Raw genomic sequence first — 22668 nt, 5'->3', positions numbered from 1 at the left:
ATCTATTCCATCCATCATCTTCTCTTCAGTTATTCCCAAAGTTTCAGCCAATATTTCTATCATTATCTCAGGTAGATTTTGTCCTTTTTCTTCCTTTATGTTTTGGAATCTAAGATAAAATTCTGATCTGTCCATCTCCCATCTCAACATACCACTTTTATCTTGTTCAATCACAGTTAATCTGTTATCAATGTCTCCAATCTTCTTGTCTCTTTGTTTATCTTCTTCAATTTTTAGTAGTCTCTCATCATACTTGATCATCATTTCCCTGTTCTTTGTTCTCTGTTCTCTTTTCAATATTCTCTGTTCTTGTTTGTATATTTTGAATTCCTTGCATAATCATCTGCAGGGTCACTTTTTCTTGTTCTTTTTCTTGCCTTAATATTGTCTGTATTGAACGTTGTCCTCCAGATGGTGGAGAGGAAGAAGTGGAAGTTGAAGAACCGGGAGCTGTTAATTTCCTACTCATTTTGAGTAGTTCAAAATCTACAGGTTCTTCTAAACCTTAATCCAGTTGTAAAATTACCAATTGCAGTTCCAAATAAAAATAGTAGGAAAAAAGTAAAAGAATAGTAGGAAAAGAGAAGGCAAATAGTAATAATAATAGCAAAAGAAGAAAAAATTTCTTCAGGTTCTTGTATACCTTACTCCAATAGGTTGGTTAAATGACAATAAAAATTCAAAAATGAAGGAAAAGTCCATAAACACACCATGGACACACACAAAAAAAGAAAAAGTTGTGAAATCCTAAAAAAGGCAAAAAAGTTAAGAAAAAGGCTAAAAAAGAAAGGAAAAATTCTTCAGGTTCTTCAACACCTTAATCCAATTAAGAGGTCTCAAATATAAAAGTATGCATAAAAATAAACCAAAAAGAAAAAACCTTCCTTCCAATATGGAAGGTAGATGGAAAGACAAAAATACCAGGAAGGGAAAGAGAAGAAAAAGGCTACTCCCTTAAAAAGAAAAAGAAGGGAAGAATTAATACTAAAGCTTTTCCTTTAAAATAAAAAGCAGACGTAAAAATTTAACTTCCAAAGACAAGAAAATAAAAAAAAAACAAAGACAAGTTCCAAAGAGCCAAAAATCCAAATAGCTATTGCAAAAAAAAAAAAAAAAGGAAACTGATGAGGAGGGGTAGCACAGCTTAAAAAGAATAAAAAGAGCACACTGCACTTTGTTTAATTATCCAAGGCTCTTGTTGTAACTCTCTTCTCCAAAGACTTATCACCTTTTCTTTTCCTAAGCTTCAACACCAGACTCCAGCTGTTGATAGAAACCCAGAAGAGCACCTGCAATAATACTCTCTCATGCTCTTCCCTCTATCTTATCAAACAGGCAATGTCCTTGAAAAAGAGTCTCAGTTCTTTCTTTCTCAGCTTTGTCTGGTCATAGGGAAATAGAATATTTTCAAGCCTCTAGTTGGCAGTGTTACAAAGTTTCTTTGCTCTCACTTTCCCCCTCCTTTTCCAAGCAGGATATAATAAGAATGAATAAAAAAAGAAAAAGATATTTTTAAAAAGTGAAATAACTAAAGGGAGCCTCTAGCCTAAAATATTACAAAATCAAAAAGGAGAAGAAAAAAATAGATATAAATGAAAAAACCAGTCCAGTTTCAAAATACAAGATCATATATAGAAAATCCAGCAATGAGAAAAAAAACATTACTTTGACATTCCTGTTTAAAATCGCCACTTAATCACTTCTGTCAAAACTTTTACAGATTCTTTCTTTTCCTTAGGGTGTCCTTTCAGATCTTAGAATAAAGAAAAAGTTCTCACCAAACCGGCACACTCTCTCTTTCTGTTCTCTTCCGTTTCGGAGCTGTCCCAACTTCAGCAGCTTTAATGGCTGCCTCTTTGCCGCTGGCAAGAAGAGCTTCTCCTGGATCTACCAGGGACTTTGCAATATCCCTAGGATCGACAGGATGTGCTCTTTACATTCACTGTCTCTTCGGGACAGTTTAGATCCACTTGGACCGTCCAGGAGCAAAGATATCGGCTGTGATCTCAGATCTCCAAGATCGCATGCCGTATCGTCGTAACGCCAGCACCGCCCCCAACTGTCAAAATCTTTTGTACTTTAATTCCTTGTTATGCTTTTTGTCAGAATTTTTTTTTCTGACAAAATCATTTTTTTCATTTATTGCTTTCTAATAAAATAAAACAAAATAAAGAAAAATGATAAAGTGAAATCTTTTCCTGTCACTTCCTCCACAGCAGGGATGTTAAACTCAAGGCTCACAGGCCAGATCTGTCCCATGGGGTCCTTAGATCTGGCCTGGGGGCCAGCCTGGAAATAGCAAAGGACTGGCCTGCAGTGTCTCTGCTAGTGGCTTCCTGCAGCCCGCTTTTGACCTGGATGCCTCCTGCAGCATTCTGCCAACCAAAAAGGGCCACAGGGGCCTCCAGATGCTTCCCTTGGCCCATTGATGGCTGAAATGGAGCCTCCATGGGCCAGATCTGGTCCTCTGAGGCTCCATTTGGGCCTCCAGAGGCCTTTCCCAGACTGTTACAGGCTGAAATGGAGCCTCTGGAGGCTGGATTCACGTGTGCTCCCCCCCCTCCCATTTTCCATGTCTTTACTGCACATACTTTTCAAAAAGCTCCAGAAGAGGCTGGCCCATGTGGCTGAAGTTTTTTATTCAGAAGCCCATGAAGCTGTAAGAATGTGAGATGTAAGGAAAACGCTTTCTCCATATGGATAAAAGACTGGCTTCTCTGCCATGAGACCCTGTAGGCTTAGTTTGGGCCCAGTCTGGTTGGCAATGAGCAGCCTCCTGCTTGCTGCTGACTGGCTAGTTCGAATGAGCAGCTTCAGAGATTGGGACATGGCAGCCAATCAACAAGGGGCTTACAGTTCAGCCTGATGAGACAAAGGAAGCAAGCTCCTCATTGATTGGCTGCTGCTGCTGCCTCAATCCCTGAAGCAGGAGGCTGCTGTGGTCCAGTCCAGGGCTTTTCTACTACCTGAGGCCTGCTGGCCACATGGCCCCAAGCCAAGTCTTTTTCTCAGAAGTTGATGAAAATGTTTTCTTAGATCTCACATTCTTACAGCCTTGTCATCATCTGAATAAAACACTTTGGCTTCTCTGCCAGTGGATCAGAGCTCCAGCTCTTCTGGAGCTCTGGAGATCTTCAAAAAGTAAGTAATCCATGAGAAATGGAGTGGGAAGGGATAAGTGGAATCTGGGTTCTAGCAAAGGAGGTCCAGTCTGTAGGGACCCAGAGGGGCAGGATGAGGGGGAAAGCAATTGTGGGGACCCCAGGGGAGCATGAGGTATCTCAGTGGATTGGCAGAGGCCTTGGATGGTCTACTGCAGCACTAGGCCCCGCATGCTGTTCCCCATTCTGAGATACCTCATGTGCATTTAATGACATCTGCATTCGATTAACAAATGCATTGGGGAAAGCAGGGAGTGATCATGTTCATTTAACATGATTCAGTCAAATGAATCCTCAGGTTACGAATGTAATTGGCAGGCTCTATTATATGCATAACTTGAGGACCTGTATAATGAGAGTGAGGGAGGGTCTCAGGGAAGTCCTGCCTTAGCACTTGGCCACCACTGATGCCCCCCAACATGAGTCTCATGTCATACCATGGCCACACCCACCATGGGCATGCCCCAGCCCTAACCCTCTGAGGTCAAACACAACCCTGATGTGGCCCTCAATGAAATCAAATTTGACACCCCTGCTCTACAGTTATAAATTCATTAAATCCAAAGGGATTAAGAAATGAAGAAATGAAGTTCACCTGAACTTTATGTCCACATAGGCTATACCAAAGGTTGTGAGCTTAAATGGTTGGAACTTAGAAGAACTGCTCAATTTGTGAGCTGATTGCAAAAGCTTCCATTTCTGCAGTTTATTCATGAGGAGCAACTGTCCATAGTAAAAGTGGCCAATCTCATAATCTCTCCTTTATCCAGAGAGATTTCACAAGTCATCATTCAGCTTCTGGCTGCTGTTCAACACACAGTGTTGTCCCACTTCTTCAGAAACCTCTAGACATAGATATAGATATACTGTAGAATCATAGGGCTGGTAGGGACTTTGTAAATCTTTTATTCCAACTCCCTGCTCAAGTTGGAAGACATTATTGCATCCTAGGCAAACGGTGGTCCAATCTTTTCTTGAAAATCTCCACAGATGGAGCACTCCCAGAGTCAAGCTGTTCCATTGACAATTGTTCTCTATGTGAAAAAAGTTCTCATTACTTCTAGATTGGATCTCTCTTTACAAGCTTCCACCCATTACTTCTTGTATTCTAATTTGGTTCTTTGAAAAAAAAAGTTGATATGACAACCCCTGAAGTATTAGAAGATACTTATCGTGTCCTTACTAATCCTTCTCTTTTTATCTTCCCCAGTTCAGCACAATCCTCACTGGAAACCAGGAGCCAGCATTTTCTGTTGTTTCTGTGTATTGCAAAATTCACATTAATCAGTACAGATTAATTCTGCTCCCGTATTTGAGCTTCACATAGCAAAAATCATTTCCCAGGTGTACTCGGGGAAAGACAATTCTTCACCAAAGGGGTTCACCTCCACACAGAAATATACATGGCATTACTTCTTCAGTGTTCTACAATCTCTCTCTCTCCCCCGCATCCCCCCCTCTCTCCATCATGATCTTTTTTTTCTATAGTCTCTCATATCCAATTGTGAAAATCACAAGTCATACGTTCACTTCGTCCCGTTTCATACAGTTTCCAATCAGTAAGAAATGTAGACATTGTGTTTGCTTTGATCAAACAGGTCAATTTGACCATCTCAGAAAGTTCTATCATTTTCACCAAGTATTCTTCCATTGTACATATTGCAGATCTTTCAATCTTCATATATACAATAAGCTTGTTGCAGTTATCATATATAAAAACAAAGTTCCATTTTTTCCCAATTATTTATCAAGCAGTCCCAGAAGGGAAAGTTTTGGTTTCAGTTGTATATTTATCTTTGAAAACCTTTGAAGCAGTGTATGCATTTGGATCTAAAATCTAATTTTTTGCACACTCGCCATGAGTGTGATAAAATGATACTTCTTCATGCTCACATTTCCAGTCTAGATTTGAAGTACCTCTAAGTACATTTTCTGATGTCATATATGAACAATACTTGATTTTATAGAAGTTTTCTTTAAGATTATAACTTAGTATAAATTTCAGTCCTTTCTGCCACATATTTTCCCATTGCTTCATCTGTATATTATAAGCAAATTTTAGCCCACTTTATCATACATTCTTTTCACTTGTTCTTCCATTTTAAATTTCAATAACAATTTATGAATTTTAGCAATCACATGATAAATTAATAAGCTAGTGAATATTGATGAATTGGAAGTGGTTCTCTTGATCTTGATTCACATGAACCATTGTTTGGTGGTAATTTTGGTTTTTAATATTTTGTACACCACTCAGGTTATTTTTGAGGTGTGGATTGTTTAAATAGATAATAAAAAGGTGTGACAAGCCCAGGGAAGAAAGTGTCTAGCTCTGCTTTTGCATATATGAAGATCAATTGAAATGACTTCAGTTCTCTACCTAAGTCCGTGATGAAGAAACTATGGCATGTGTGCCGGAAGTGGCACACAGAGCTATCTCTCCAGGCATGCCAGCCATCACCTATTGCTCTTCTCGATTCCAATGCATGCTGGCCGGCTGGTCTTCACACATGTAGGAGTCCCGAAAACTGGAAGAGCAGCTCCCTGGCCAGCTGATCTTCATGCCTGCCAGAAACTGGAAGGCCAGGTGGCCGGCATGCATGCGTACGGTGGAAATCGGAAGCACACTGGGGAACTGCTCCTCCAGTTTCCGGTGCTCCCACATGTGTGCCAGGGAGCTGCTCTTCCGGTTCCTGGTGCTTCCCTGCGTGCACACATGCCCTCCCATTTCGGCACTCGGTGCCACAAAGGTTCGCCATCACTGACCTAAGTTAACATTCGCATTAGGAAGTTTCAGTGGAGGGTTTTGATTTAAAGACGTTGATCAAAATAAGTAATGGAAACAGATCCATGACATGACACTCTTACATGTGGACTGGAATAAATATATAGCTGTTCCAGTCCACATGTATGAATGCCATGTCATGGATCTGTGGCCCTTCCATTGCTTCTTTTCAGCCACTTCTCTGGTCCTTCTGCATGTCCTCAGTGCATAACCAGATACCATTTGATTCGACACCCGAGTGAAGCCAGTCGACCTTGCTTAATATGCCATGCTGTTAGGTGGCTTTTGGAGTTTCTCTGATTGGCAAGGCAGGTCAGGTGACTTTTATGGCTCAAAATGAAGCACCAAGGCTGATTCATGCCTTCTGCCTAGACCTAATTTGCCTTCTTGGTCTAGAGATGCTTGCAGCCCATTCCTAAAGGCCCCAAGAGTCCTTTTCTGTAGCCTTTGTGAAATCATCTTCCTTCAGATATCACTTTCTTCCAGTCTCATGGTATTCTGGAAACATATCAGTGTTGCAAGTCATTTTGCTGAAGGATGTGTGTACTCAGTGTGTCACAACCCTGGAAAGCTGGGAGGATAACAAATACAGAGCCCTGGGCTACAACTCTGAAAATGCAAACCCCTTCTGATCTGCCTTTAATAGCTGGGAATGAAAATTCCATATATTTTGATAATAACTGAACCCAAAGCCAGAGCCAACTTCTGAGTTCTCTTTATGATATTTGTGAAATGCTTTCTGTAATACAGACTTTTGTGAATAAAATTAAATGATGTATCAGCAGTTACTGGAATGGCTAAGCTTATGGCTGTTTAGCCATTGGACAGTACTGCACTCAGGATGATGTAGTTCTTGCAGGGATCCAGGAAGCCTTCGGAGGGAGCATAGCACCAATTTGCTATGGTGATACACCAGTTTCACAATGAGCAGAGTCAAGGGATGGCTTAGTATGTTGTTGTTTTTTAAGCACATTTGCACCGTGTGATTCATGCCAACTGCACAATGCACACACCACTGAAAAGTGGTGACCAATACTGGTAATGGATGAAAACACAGTCACCGTGTAGAAACCACTAGGGAAAGTGAAAACTTAAAGTAAGAATGAAAAGCTTAATAGGTACAGAAAGAAGCAGAAAAAAACACATCATGCTTAGTACTAAAGAGCTAAATGAACTTTACAATTACTAGCTGGTGAGACAGAGTAACACCTGGGAAGCTCCTGGGCTAGTTGGTCAGCCACACCATAGCTTCCATAAGTTGCACCTGATATCCTCCAGAGTAAGTCTGGCTAATGGTCTGGATCCTTTTCTTCCTAGCCTGTGACCAGCTTGCCCTGGGCGTTGTAGCCATTTTTGGGCCTTCTCAGGGCTCATGCACCAACGCGGTCCAGTCCATCTGCAATGCACTGGAGGTTCCTCACATACAGCTGCGATGGAAGCATCACCCTTTGGACAATAAGGACACCTTCTATGTCAATCTCTACCCGGATTATGCCTCTCTCAGCCATGCCATCTTGGATCTTGTACAGTACCTGAAGTGGAGGTCGGCCACTGTGGTGTACGATGACAGCACAGGTAAGTTGGACTGGGGATGTGTCCAGGGGGGATTCAAATTTCTTAACAACAGGTTCTGTGGGCGTGGCCTAATTTGTGGGTATGGCTTGGTGGTCATGTGACTGGGGGGACATGGCTTGCTGACTGGCTGGGCTTGGTTTGTATGTAAATATTGTGAATATTTATGTAAATATTAATTTTTTATTAAAAAAAGAGAGCAACTTTTACCCAAAATCAGGCTAAGCAGGCAGGCAGATTGAGTTGCTCACAGAACCACAGATTTATTCAGAGATCTACCATTCTGCAATCTGCTGCCTGTCTGCCACATAAAATTTGCTTGCAAGCAAATTTATAAAATTAACTCACAGCACACCATTATGTAAATATTGATTTTTTATTATTATTAAAAAAGAGCAACTTTTACTCAAAATCAGGCAAAGCAGGCAGGCAGATTGAGTTGCTCCCAGAATCACAGATTCACTCAGAGATCTACCTTTCTGCAGTCTATTGCCTGAGTCTGCACTGAAAAATAGAAACTTCAGTTCTAAGGGAGGTTCAGCTCTGCTTTTAGATTAGCTAGAAAGCAAGAAATCCAACCATTTCCTGCTTTCTAGCTAATCTAAATCTCCCGGTACAGCAGAACAGCTGATGGTTTGGGGGGGGCGGGGGAGGAAAAATAGCAACTTACCAAACGCAGGCAAATTGGATGGTGCACGTGCCAGGTAAGGAGTGAGTGGGCAGGGAGGGCCCGGGCCAGCCAGTGGCATGATTTGCCAGTTCTCTGAACTGGGCAGAATCATAACAACTGGTTCTATAGAACCAGTCTGACCAGGTAGAATCCTACCCCTGGATGTGTCCCTTGTCAAAAATGTCTCCATTGTCCCTATTCCCTAAGCCTCGGGGAAAATGTGGATGGTGGCTACCAAGGAGGGGAACAAGTGCTACAGTTGCCCACATTCAGGAGAATGGACTGAACCGACCCTGTCTCTTGCAGCTATTTCCCGGGCTCTTCCTATGCGAGATACAACAGTGATAGTCCTGTGTCCACTAGTGTGGGCTGCCTTTGTGCTTCAGCTCCTCTTTCATTGGGCAATCCTTAATTTTCTCTCCACATTGTAGGTTCTACCATGTGATGAAGTGACAGAGCAGAGCCTTTCCTATAGGAGCATGAAAACTATGATTCGTCCTGGCAGGCCCCTCTTGGCTTCCTCCTCACTAAATATGGGGTGGAGAAAGTTTAGAATTGCTTCTTTTAAATTATGACTTTGTGGACATTTTAACGAATCATTTGTCCATTAAAAAAATACTCTTTTGGTCTTTTTTGCTGCCAGAAGAAAGGGAATGGGGGAAAGCAGTGCATTGCTTAAATGCCTCAGATAATCGCCTTGGCAGCCCAAAGCTGTTGGCGCACAAGAATATTACTGGAGAGCATGATTGATGACTCTTGGCTATGGATGTGTCCCATTGGAGAATATACATCCAGGGGGTCGGGGGAAGACCAGGGTCAAGGGAGACACGAATGATGTATTTTAGCGTCAGCTGCACCCAGCTAACGCCAACATGGCCACTCCTAATAAATCATTTTTTTTACTCTGAGAGATGCGGCTAGAGACTTATGATTTGAATGGGGGTGGATTGGTTGGAGCCCTGGTATCATTTAAAATATGCCATTCCTTGAGTTAAGATCTGTCTGCCAGCTGGCTTGGGGCTCCAGTGGAGGGCTTCACATTGGAATGGTTGACAGATAATAACAGATCTCTCTCCCTCCCCATTTTTTCAGTTAGGATTGTATATTCATCTTTTTTTTATTATTTAGTTCCTATGGTGTATAGGTTTTCTAAAATTTTATCTTTTTAACATTGCAAATTGCTTAGAGTTGCTTTGGGGTAAAATGGGCAGTCAATGAATGTAATATATAAATAATACAAATATATTAAAATAATATTAACATGCTACTAAGTAATATTTCAAACTAACTTTGGAGTGGCAGCAAAATGAGCGCTACTAGCATATTAAAGAATAATGGTGGCCTCTTCTAGTCTGCTGGAACTTGTTCATTTCTTTTAGTGGCCATGTCTATTCTATGGAGAATCACTCAGGTCATGGTTGTCCATGTTGCCATGATCTGAAGAAGCAAAACATTTTCAAGGAAAAATAAAGTCTAGTTGCCTTTTGGACCTCCTTGGTAACATTTCTCCTTGGCTTCAATATGAAAAGGGTTTGTTTTTCTCAGAGCAGTCTGACCAGTGGTGCTATTCTGCCAGCTCAGCCCAGTTCTGGTGTCCTGGTAGAGCCAAAGATCAGCCGAGACTGGACCAGTTCTCTCTGAGGAGCTGCTGTTGGGCCCACCCGCCCGCCTGGACTCCCATGCTAACTTTTATTCCCTGCTTTTGAAGCGCAGTTGCTTTGCGCGGCACAGCAGATTGCTGCGCGTCAGCTGCTGAAGCGACAGGGAGAGTGCGGGATTGCAGGAGGTGAGTCAAAAATCCTCTGCGCATGTGCAAAGTGTGCGTTTGAGGCATGCACTCAAAGTGTGTGCACGCGCACAAAGCACACCCACCAAGCCATACCCACCGAACTGGTGGTAAACTACTTTGAAACCCACCACTGAGTCTGATGGCCTCCCCCAGATGAATCTCTATTACGGTGCTTTGACTGCTAGGCTAGACTTTCTCCTTCAGATCTCAAACAGGGAAGGGTTCAGTTCTGCTGTATTTCCCCAGAGGAGAGAGAACAGGTGATTCCTCCATCAAGGAGATACTTGAGCCAACACCATGCACACATTTTCTGAAGGAGAAGATGTTGAAGGGTTGCTTCTGCCATTTAATGGCATTTGTTCTTCTCAGCTTTCATTTCCTTAGCTTAAACTTGCTGATGCTACTGTCACTTGTAATTGCAAAACTTGCTCACCTATGTAGATTCAGCTTTGTCTGGGCCAGGTGCCTGAATTGTTTTGGGATAACACAATAGCATAATTGCAATCACAGACTGTTCTTCTGTAAAATGGAATAAATTTCCCCTGATGAGCCTTTGTCTGAACTTTCAAATCCATTTGATATTGGGAGGATGGCTTTTTATTGTCCTGCATAATCCAGAGTGCTAGATTCACCAACCTGGATCAGTCGACAGCACACCAGGAATTCTCCAGTGAAGGAATTCTGCCCTCTCATGACCCTGTACTGCCTTGTCCCCTCTCTGGATGTCCTTGCTTGGGAAGCAGTGGCATGGGCCAGAATGCCTGCACAACTCATGCCTCCTGTTTTGTGTTGCTCCTTGTCTTCCCCAAGGCCTTATCCGGCTACAGGAGTTGATAATGGCGCCATCTAGGTACAACATCCGTTTGAAAATCCGCCAGTTGCCCCTCGACACAGAAGACTCCAGGCCTCTGCTAAAGGAAATGAAGCGGGGAAGAGAGTTCCGAATCATCTTTGACTGCACCCACACAATGGCTGTGCATATCCTCAAGCAGGTAGTGTGTGTGTTTCTCTCTCTCTCTGTATGTGTGTGTATTACAGGGCCTTGCAGTTCTGATGGTGCTTTTCACATTTCTACTCAGGGATAAAGTTGTGACTGCAGTGCAATCTTTCAGTTGCTAGCCATACTGGCTTCAATTTGGAGCAGATAAAAAGTAGGATGAGGAACAAGGTCTGGGAGCAGCTGTAACATATTATGTAGTTTCTGGTCCCAGTTTTTATATCTTGGAAATAGTTGTTGATAGTTCATTTTCCTTGCAGCTCCTCATGTAGCTGCATGTAGCTTGATTACAGATTAATAGAGTTGGAAGTGAGATACTAATGTCACTCTATAAAACCAAAAGTACACATGTAGACTGGGTGAAACCAAACTTAAGGGTAGTAACTGTGAGATCTTGGAGTTAGTGGACATCCAGCTAAATATGAGCCAGCAGTGTGCAGCAGAGCCAAAAGAAGTCAATGCAATCCTAAATAGCATTAACAGAGGGATACAATCAAGATCACACGAGGTATCCCTCTATAAAACCTTAATAAACCTCACCTAGAATACTGCATCCAGTTTTGGCTGCCACACTATAAAAAAATAAAGTTCAGACCCTAGAAAGAGTGCAGAGAAGAGCAACCAGGATGATTAGGAGACTGGAGGCTAAAACATATGAAGAACAGTTGCAGGAACTTGGCATGGCTAGTTTAGTGAAGAGAAGGACCAGGGGAGACATGATAGCAGTGTTCCAATACTTGAGGGGCTGTCACATAGAGGAGTGGGTCAATCTATTTTCCAAGCACTTGAATACCAGATAAGGAATAATGGATGGAAACTGATCAACCTAGAAATAAGGAGAAATTTCCTAACAGTGAGAGCAATCAACCAATGGAACAGAAGTTGTCAGAAGATGTGGGAGCTTCATCACTTGAGGTTTTTAAGAAGAGACTGGACAGCCATCTATCTGAAATGGTATAGGGTCTCCTGTTTGAGCAGGGGATTGGACTAGATGACTTCCAAGGTATCTTCCAACTCTGTTATTCTATTCTTCTATTCCTTCTGGAAATGGGATGCCCAGAACCATTTGTGGACTTGGTCTTACCAGTGTGACACAACCCAGTTGTCAACTTTTGACCTCCAATTCCAATCTTACGGCAATATTGGATGCACAATAAGGAACCCACAGAATCAGTCCTAGGAATTTAGATTGCACCCTCTCTTGTGGGGCAGGGACATAGTTGTGTACCACACAGTAAATGTGCCCTTATCTTGCCCTTATAAGCTTCACCTCAGCAGGAATGTACTGATTCCCCCTGAATTAAAAGAAAGAACTTATCTGAGTTGCTTCTCTGAGCCACATGGTAGAAATAATCTATTCTAGGTGGACCTCTTGCTCCCCAGATGCATGAAAAATATTGTACAAGGAAAGCTGAATGAGTGGATGGTAGCAAAAAAAAAATCAGAAAGTGTTTGATTAAAAAGTATGCATGGAGGATACATGGAGCATTAAGTGATTAAAGAACTTGATCTATTTTCATTGTTTTGCTCACTCATTCAAGAGTAATAGTATTTGTGAAAAAGATTATGGTATAGTAGTTGATTGCAAATTAGACACAAGGCAGCAGTGTGATGGTGCTGCAAAAAAGGCAAATGTAATATTAGATTTCATCACGAGAAGCATCATTTTCAAATTAAAGGAAATCATTCCACTTTATTCTACTTTTGTGGGAATGTGTATCTAGGACTTAGGCTCCATGGTTAAAGAAGACTTTACAGAAATGGAAAGAGAGGCAGAGAAGGAAAACAAGGATGATTAGCAGAGTAGAAACAATGCAGAGGAATTGAAGATGCTGGGACTGATTGGTCTTGGGGAAAAATGTCCAATTAGGGGAACGGGCCAAGTCTATGACAACTCACTGCAGCCAACTCAACATAGTCAACTCATTTCGGCCAATTTACCATGGCCAACTCTCCTCAGGACAGCTTGCTGTGGGACAAAAATTACACTAATCTCAAAGAAGTAGTCAGGGTGCCAACGGAGGGGCAAAATAAAATGTGAATGATAAAAGTTAAATATTTTTAAAATTATTTTAAATAATTAAATTGAATTGTTGATGTGTCCTACAACAAGTTGTCCTGTGACATGTTGCCTGCGGCGAGCGTCCCATTCAAGAATGGGCCTGTTACCTCTCGCTTTAGATGGATCAGTGTGGAATTCTTCACTTAAGGGACAGGTTGACAGATGCCCATTGAATTTGAGAGAATGTCTTAATAGTGAGACCAATTTGACAACAGCATTGACTGCCCAGAGAGTGGGGGCTTTCCTTTCTTGGAGGTGTTGAAGTAGAAACTGATCTCTAGACTCTAGACTGGGAGGCTTGAACTGGGATTCCTACCCTAAGCAGGGCTTGGTTGGACTTGGCAGCTCTTTGTAGCTCTTTCCCTACAAAATGAGTCTTTCCCACCCAATGCTGGTGGCCTTATTTCCAGCAACCCATTCTCAGCTGCATATTGATTTCTTTCACAATTTCTTTGACCCAGGAAATTTTTCAAAGAAGACTGGAAATTGGGATATGGCAACTGGACTTATTTTCTTGTTGGTTTGAAAAGTTTGTCCAAGTGGCTTCTTCAGTTTGTTAGGGGGAATCTAAGTAGGCAGAGAGTTGTTGGAATGTTAGGAACTCCTAAAATTCTAATGCTAAAAATTTTAATCCTAAAATTGGAAAATCCTTCCCTCAATAGAGGTGGAAACTTTATACACAACCTGTCCCTCATTTATTTATGCTGCTCTCTCATCAGTCTCCAGGAAGATTAAGACCACTTAACAGGCTCACCAGGTAGGGCACACTTAATGACCCTGAAGGATTTTAGGAGTTGGTACATTCCAGCGAGTCCAATTGCCATAACTCAACTTCCAAACAACTCTGAGATTTAAAATCTCCATTGACATTTCTAACTAGAGTTTCCTCACTTCGATGAAGAAGGGATCCAGGTTTATTTCTTAATTAGCTGTATATACACGGCAAACCAGTACTCCAACCAGCCCATGTCATCGTGCTTCCCATAAACTTTGGTCTTTTGACCTAGTTTGGTTCTTATCCCTATGTAGTTGTCAAGATGGCAGCCATCATGGTGCAATCAAACCTCTGGGAGATGTTTCATCCTGCAAGAAAGGTCCTCAGGCCTAACAAGCAGTGATTCTTGACCAGATTTGGTCCTTCTAGCAAAGGGGATGATCTCAGCTTCCAGGTCCATCAGCAAAGTGGCCCCCTTTTTTAAAATCAAACCTTGAGTGCCTTTTCCTTTGGGCTCAGTTTCACAGGTGGTATTTTAACCTCCTTGTCTCTGCATTTTCCCAGGCCATGGCGATGGGGATGATGACGGAATACTACCACTTCATCTTCACCACACTGGTAATGTATCTTGATTCACTTATCAGTCTTGCGTTCCACAAACTGAGTCTGATCACCCTGAGTCTCTGAAGAAGTCAGTCTAATCAGGGCCAGAAAGGGAAAGATGATCCTGAGAGACAAAGCAATGAGGATCATGCACACAATATTTTTGTGAATGAGTATAGGCCCGTGATGCTGAACCTATGACATGCATGGTGGAAAGGGCATGCAGAGCCACCTCTCCGGGCATGCCAGCCATTGCGCGTTGCTCTTCTGGGTTCTGTTGTATGCATGCATGCCAGCCAGCTGGTCTTTGTGTGCACATGCGCGCCAGAACACGTAAGACCAGGTGGCCGGTGCGCATGTGCATGCTGTAAACTGGAAGGTCAGCTTTGAGCTGCTCTTCCGGTTCCTGGCACTCCCATGTGTGCACATGTGCACTCCCATTTCAGCACTCAGTGCCAAAAAGGTTCACCAACACTGGTATAGGCATTCTGAAAACAAATGCGCTGTAATGGATCTTGGGCTCAGATTTAATCTGATCAATAGAGTAAACTCTAAAATATTGAATGTACTATCTATGGATAAGCCAACCCCAATTTTGGGGCTAAATTTTTGAGCTTACAATTCTTAGCTTATGTGTGCATATTTACTGTATAGGAAGAAAAAAAGAAATCTAGAATGCATTTTCCCATCAGAACCCCAATATCCACTGGTGCAGTTTTTAGTCCTTGACTTATGAGTACAGTTGGGTCCACAACTTCACTCACTAAGCAATGTGGTTCTTAAAGAAGTAATCACATAATCAGAGCCAATTTTATGATCAATTTTATTACAGTCTAAGCCATGGGTGTCAAACTCGTGGCGTCACGTTGCCATCATGTGACATATCCCAGCGTTTTCTCCTTTTCGCAGAGCTGGGGTGGGTGTGGCCTGTGTGTGATGCATCTGGCCCGTGGGCCACCAGTTAGACACCTCTGGGCTAAGCAGATGGAATGGAATGCATGGATGACTTTGGGGGATGAGGGAAGAGATGGAAACAAAGAAGAGCAGAGGGGGAATCCCTGTCATCCAACAGTCAGAGGAAGAAACTTAGAAGCTCCTGTCCTAATAGATCAAGCTGTTGAAAGTGGGGGGGGGGGGAGTTTGTGCCTTCAGACTTGCTAGATTCGGTGGCAGTGCAGCTGTCAGGCTGAAGAAAGCCGGAGCCAGGATAAAGTTCAAAAGCATTCATGATTTTATAGACAAGAATCTGATCTACTCACAGTCAAGTCCAATTGGCACTTGATAAGAGCCAATGGGCTTCAAGAGAGGCTGGACTTGGGTCACTTTTGGGGGCATAAAGATTCCAAACTGATCCTGGTCATCTCCTACATCAGTCTTACAATGAAATAAAATGAGTTCATCTAATTGTGTCACCTGTCTGGTTTACCTGAAAGGGCTGATAGCAAATCATATAGTCCTTAAACAAATCACATGGTTGCTAAGCCAATCCAGCTTCCCCAATTGACTTTACTTGTTGGAAGCTGACAGGAGAGGTCATAAATCATGGTCATGTGACCACAAGACACTGCAACTCTCACAAATGTAAGTCAGGTGCCGAGTGCCTGAACTGCAATTTTATGTGACTAGGGGACAGTGGGATACTCACAATTTCAAGGCTGTATGTGGCTTTTTCCAAGGCTGTTGTAACTAACTTCAGGCCGTTATTAAATGAATGTAAGTTGAGGACTTCCTGAAGCTGGAGATACTCCCTCTCTTTTGTGCTTTGCTGCAAGGAGCTTGTTTGGGGAACAGGAAGGAAAAAAGCTTGGGAAGAGAGTTGATCTGTCACAGAGGCCATGGGATGGCCCGTTGGTTGAAGAAATGCCTCTCTTTCAGCCACCTGGGATGTAAACCTGTAGGGGGTAGGGGGGGAAGCATCCCTTCAGTTTCTCTTGTTGTTCTACCTGGCCACTTCCAGCCCCTGTAACCTCAGCTGGGGTGTACTGGGGCCTGGCTTTATCTCCAGAGCAAAACTTGTCCATGGAAACAACACGTTTAATTTTTAAAATTACATCCTTTCTTCCTGTACCCAGCCCTGCAAGTAGAGTGATATTTTGGTGACCACTGTTATCTTTCTGGAGCAACTTCTGCAAACTCTCTGATAGCTTCAGAGCTGGAACCTTGTTTCTGAAGTCAAAACTGAAGATAAGGAAGATGGTGTTTCTGGGCAGCTGAAAATAATGGGAATAAAAGATCAGATAAACCACCGCAGCAAGCGTTGTTTTCCTGAAAATGTCGGCTGAATTGTAGACAAGATGTAGGTCCTGCTCACAGGCACCCATGCTGTGAAATCCCACAGGATTGCTGCAGTGCTTTCTGCCCATGTGGCTGCCCTTGGAGCGCATTCCGAAGCTTCAGCTGGTGCAAAACACAGCAGCAAGTTGTAGTGCTGATCATCCAGCACATGTGCCACCACTGCTCTGAAAGCTGCATTGGCTTCCTGTGTGTAGCCAGGTGTAATTTAAAGTGCTGAAACTCACCTATAAAACCCTTTATGGCTTGAGCCAGGTGACTTATGGGACTTTTCTCTCTCCCACTAGTATCTACCTGGCCCATTAGCTCGAACAGGAGAAGCGAGATCTGTGTCTCGTCCATGAGAGAGAGCCATCTGGCAGGACTGGGGAAGAGAGGCGGGTTTGGCCATCAGGCCAGCCTGTGGGCCCTCATCCCCCTGGAGATCAGACTTGTACAAACTCTGATGGCTTTTTGCAAGGCTTTTATTACAGAGTCATGCAGCTGAACCTGATAGTTTTAAAACCATGCTGCAGAAAATTACTTCAGGATATATCATGAGAAAGATATCAATACTGTTGAAAACAACCCCCAAAGCAGAACTGGGAAGAATGGAAATGAGGGGAATAATTCCTTGGATTGAAGAAGTAACTGAAGGTATTCATGCCTGGCTTGAACTCACAAGAAAGATGGAAATCTGAGGATTTGCCTGGACCACAAAGAATTAAACAAACATATTCAATCAGAGCCTTATAACAGCTTGATATGAGTGTATTCTTAGCAGAATCTCCATAGATATTCTTAGCAGAACTTGCTGGTACAATGCTGAATGGATCAGCTAATTTTTGATACATACTACTGGATGAAAAAAAACCCACATGGCTATGTATTTTCAATGTAAGTGTGCGGTGTGGGTTGTGTTTTGGGCCTGAGGTGTTTCAGTGCACCACACAATTGATGAAAGGTACTCCAGGAATCAGGATATAAATGAAGGGCACTCCTGTATGATGCTGCTGAAAGCTGATTTAAAGAAACAAAACAAACAAACAGCTTCTTCAATATTGAAGTACAAGAAGTACAGTATTTTGTAGGAATATTAAACCACACAAGGCAAAAATAAAGGCAGATGCAGTTATGCCAAAACCGACATGCTAGAAGCAAGCTTAGAGGTTCACGAGAAAGGGAAATAATGTCACAAAATTGAAGAATAGCTTGAATGCTGTTTTATTCCAGGAGGAAAGGTGCTGCAACGACATTTCTTTCATGAATCAGATTGAGAGAAAAAAACCCAATATGTTGGAATGCTGCTTAGATTAAAATATTTTCATTTCTATCTATACGGAAGAAAGTTGATCGTGTAAGCAATCAGGAATCCTTGAATATCATCCTGCAGCGAAAACTAATTTATATCCAGAATAATGGGGTGAACTGTGATCCTAAAAACTAGGTAAGTAGCATAGAGCAGGCCCACCCAGCGTGCCGTCACACCTGGTGACAAATCACACAGGCCTCTAAAGCAGGAGAAGTTCTTCAGGCAGTTTGTCAGAAGATTTTGAGGGCAGGACGAGGATGCTGGATGTTTCAGTCTCTCTTGTCCAAATATAAAGGCTTTTTTGTCAACATCCACAGAAGATCATATCTCAATCATTAGAGCCTACAAATTTAGATTGCCTGAATGATGTTAGCATAGGGTTTGAGAACAAGTAATATGCTGAAGACACTCTGCACCACCTTACCATGGACTCCTAATAAGACCTAAGTGTGAATTTCAAACTATAAGGTTTATCAGATATATCATACTAGCTACCAATCCTTTTTTTTTTTAAAAAAAAAGGAGTTTCTTTTGGCCCCATAGGAAAAAGTAGGCATTGAGTTGTTCACACAACATGATAAATACCATGTTAGGATAAAGGGTTATTATTTTAAAAAAACTCAACTGGAGGACTTGTTACTATAAGCAACTATTCAGCACATCAAAACTGTTATTGCTAGGACATTGCTCAAAAATGTCCTTCAATATGTTCAGCGCTATGATATTTTGCTTCATTCTGTCTCGTAATTCAAATTTATGTATTCTTCTGCTTTAATTGCAATCTTTAGTTTCCTCTAATTCCCTCTAGTGCCCAATTTTTAAAACCTTAATTATTATTTTAAATCAAAACAAAAATATTTCCCATGGAAAAATTTTAAACTTATAGTTAAAACTTTCTCTTGCTCAGGACTGAAGAAAACGTCCCCGTTGCTATCAAATTTATTGATCTAAAGATTCCTACTGCTGAAAAACAGTTAAGAAGCAATTTCCAAAACTACTTAGAAAAGGAAATATGCAAATTTAGTATCAAGCACAGGAAATTTTATTTTTCTTATATGTATCCATGTATTCATAACTATGTTTTTACTTATACCTATTATCTTGTAAGCAATTGACAAAATAAATAAAATAAATCAGAAGTCCAGGCAGTTCAAATTAATATAAAGGTTTTATTGCAAGCTTATGCTCTCTGGAAGAATCTGAACAGTAGTGGCCAAAGCAAAATTGGCAGTAGATAAGAGTCAATGGTACTCAAGGTGGGTTGGATTTAGATCTCTTGTGGCCACAAAGGGACTTGAAACTGATGTGTGTTTGGCCCCTCCCTCGGGATCAGCCAAGTCATCTCCTACACTTAGTAGTAATTTTGAGCAAGTATCTAATGTATCCAATTGGGCTGTATCTAATGGAAGAGAAAAACATTTGACCTGACCAGATTGAGATGGAACTGAAAGTATATTTAGAATAAAGGGGCTACAAGAATGACATTGAAAAAGATGTCACTCTGGACATACAAAATAAACTGGTGGATGTCTTAATAATTAAAAGGAATGACCTGGATAAGTTTCTTACATTGGATTTACAAAAGAGGCTTCTTACACAGGGGTGGGATTCAATTTTTTTAACAACTGGTTCTGTGGGAGTGGTTTGGTGGGTGTGGCTTGGTGGTTATCTGATTGGGTGAGCGTGGCTTGATGGCATGAGACTGGGTCAGGCACCAAAATAACCCAGATGTCTCCTGCTGGAGATGGGGTTGGACTAGATGACCTCTGAGGTCCCTTCCAGCTGTGCTGTTTCAAAGCATCCTCTGAATCTGTGTCTAGTGCCAGGGTTCGTGGTCCTTCCTTCCTCTCCTTTTTCTCTCCCTCCCTCCCTCTATCCATTCATCCATCTAATTCACTTTCCCTTCCCTTCCCTCTTTCTCCTTTCCTTCCTTCCCTCTCTCCCTTTCTTTCTTTCTCCCTACCCCCTTTCATTCAATCTTCCCTCCCTCCCTCCCTCCCTCCTTCCCTCCGTCCCTCTTTCTTTCCTTTCTTCCTTCCTTCCTTCCTTCCTTCCTTCCTTCCTTCCTTCCTTCCTTCCTTCCTTTCTTTCTCAAAAGAAAGTGAAGTGAACCACTGGCTAAAGGATTGGTGTTGCCAGAAAATCTTTAGATTCCTTGACCGTGGTCTTTACTATCTCCAGGATGGACTTGGCATGGCTAATCTACTGAAGAGAAAGGCCAGAGGACACATAATAGCAGTGTTCCAATAGTTGAGGGGCTGCCCCAGAGAGGAGGAGGGAGTCAAGATATTTTCCAAATCACCTGAAGGCCAGACAAGGAATAATGGATGGAAACTGAAGAAGGAGAGATGCAACCTGGAAATAAGGAGGAATTTTCTGACAGTGAGAGCAATCAACCAATGGAACAGCTTTTGCCTTCAGAGGTTTTGGGAGCACCATTACTTGAGACGGGACTGCCATTTGTCAGAAATGGTGTAGGGTCTCCTGCTGGGGCAGGGGAGTTGAATGACCTCCAAGGTCCCTTCCAACTCTGTAAATCTGTAATCCAGACAACTATTACCTTTGGCATATGCTCTCTCCAGGTCAGTCCTATTGCTGACCTTTTAGCCAAGCCAAAGCCACCTTTTCCACCTGAAAAGCTGACTTAAAAGACAGCAGTAGAAAAGCCCAGAATGCATCCAGCAGGGACCAGGCTTGTGCATCCAGGCAGAGCCAGAAGCCTGCTGGGCCTTTCACCTGTTCTGACCCAGCATCTGCACAAGCAAGAAACAAGACTCCCCTCAAAGAAAACCCCTTCTTTGTTTACACGTGGGGAATTAACTGCATTCACCAACAGAAAGTCCAGGCAAGAGTCTTGCAAGAAGTTAACTGAAACAATAGTCCTTATCAGCTCATTATGATAAATGCAAGGATGTGAGCTCCCAACTGGGAGTCTGCGAATTAAGTCACTTCAAACAGAGAAGTAGACAAACCTCAGTTCTGGCAAGGCAGCCTTTGTCGCATGAAACACACAAGGAGCAAACTTTCCAGAAGTAGGAACAGTTGTCTGCAACAACCAAGCCACTCCCCTTTCCTCCTATTTATTCCCCAGCCAGGGAGGGGCCATTCAGCATCCACGTTTGTTTTGCTTCCCGAGCTGGCTCATTGTCCTCTGTTTGTTCACCTGTCCTATCTGCTCATACATGCATCTGGAACAGGCCCCAGCTGTCCCTCCTCCTCTCTCCTCTCTGATTCCAAAGTCAGCTGCCTTTCTGGCTGGGAAATGCCGGACAGCCCTGGCTCTATCTCTGTCCAACACTGAGCATCTGTCAGAGCCTTCTCCAGGCTCCAGAACTGTCCTAGGTTCTTCCCCAACCTCGTCCTCATCCGAGTCTGCCACTAGCTCCACTGGTAGCTGGCAGGCCACAACATCGCCAGATTTTGCAGAGAGCCACACAAAGCAGCGGAAAGGGAGGAAGGCAGGCAGGGTGAGTTTATATCTGAACTCTTAATTGTACTGAAAATACTGGGGATTAACCACCTAATGAAGCATTTAACTTCTTATTGATTCTTTTTAAATAAAACTTAATGTGCCTAATTATGGTTTAAGAATGAAAGTTTCTCCCAGATTGTTGTGTGCATATATAATTATTTGTTTCTGTAGCGTTTGGGGCACAACATTGCAGCATCCCAAGTCAAAGCCAAAGTAAAATTTGTATTGTACCTGATGCATCTTACTTAGGGCAGCCTTCAGAATTATTTTAATATTTCACAATCATGCAACTCTGCATGGAGTAGAAAAACATTACAAATCCACGATACAAACAATAAATGAAAATAGAATACTTGAATGAAAACCAACAATCCACAACCTTCCTGAAGCAATATTATCTAGCTATGTAGCATATCAGCAATATTAGAAGCAAGATGAAGTTAAATGGGAGAAAATCTCTTTAAACATTCTTTCACCAGACACACTTAAGAGGGATATCAAGATCTCTCTCCTGTCTTTTGCTTTTTCTAAGCTTTTGTTATAAAAACTCTACCAGTTAAAAGGAAGGTCCTTATATGGAGTATCCTTTCCATTAGTCTTTCATCCCAAGGTCACCATATTGCTTGAGGATTTCAATTTAACAATTTCAATTGTATCTTTTGTGGTGTAACATAGTCCGGATTCTTAAGGGAGAGAGGCTGCTTTCCAGGGGACAAAGAGGCAGCAGAGTTTGGAATCCCTGGTAGGCAGGAAGAGGGTGAAAGCAACCCCACCTTGGCAGTTCACATAATATATCTATAGATATCATGTTGTTAATCGAGTTTTGTTTTACAACTTTTCTTGCCACAGTTGTTAAATTAGTAACACAGTTGTTAAGTGTTGTGGTCTGCCAGCAGCAGAATCGGATAGCGGGGAAGATCATGGGCAAGTCCGGAGTCTGGGAAGGACTCGGACAAGGGTCCTGTGTCCAATGCAGAGATGGGGCCAGGATCATCTGGGAGTTATGTGCTGACTTCGGAGCCTCCAGAATCTGACAGCAGTGAGGCAGAGGAACAAAGGGAACCTGTTCCCAGTACATGAGTGTGCAGAGCTGCCAGAGAAGCTAAAACAAAAGGGGTGATTTGGGAGTAAGGCTTGGCAGTGATTGCGCCTCCCATATGATATAAGGGAAGTGCAAAGGGACAGGAACCTTTGCAGGAAGTAATGTCGTCCACTCTGTTCAGATTAAACCTTGAAGCTTTGCGGGGACCTTGTACTTT

The 22668-nt window shown here is 42.4% G+C and overlaps 1 protein-coding gene across 1 annotated transcript in view; it reads left to right on the top strand.

Annotated features, from left to right (window-relative positions):
- GRIK3 (glutamate ionotropic receptor kainate type subunit 3) overlaps positions 1-22668 on the top strand; it is a 239526-nt gene that overhangs the window by 147948 nt on the left and 68910 nt on the right. Inside the window, exons 3-5 of the mRNA XM_026702721.2 lie at positions 7264-7521; positions 10788-10969; positions 14316-14369. Coding sequence (XP_026558506.2) covers positions 7264-7521; positions 10788-10969; positions 14316-14369 — 494 coding nt within the window. The remainder of the gene's footprint in view (positions 1-7263; positions 7522-10787; positions 10970-14315; positions 14370-22668) is intronic.

The sequence above is a fragment of the Pseudonaja textilis genome, chromosome 10 (genome assembly GCF_049901715.1).
Source record: "Pseudonaja textilis isolate UNSWEBS1 chromosome 10, rPseTex1.2, whole genome shotgun sequence".
Lineage (NCBI taxonomy): Eukaryota > Metazoa > Chordata > Lepidosauria > Squamata > Elapidae > Pseudonaja > Pseudonaja textilis.
The sequence above is the reverse complement of the archived record's forward strand: the minus strand, read 5'-3'. Positions and strand labels throughout refer to the sequence as shown.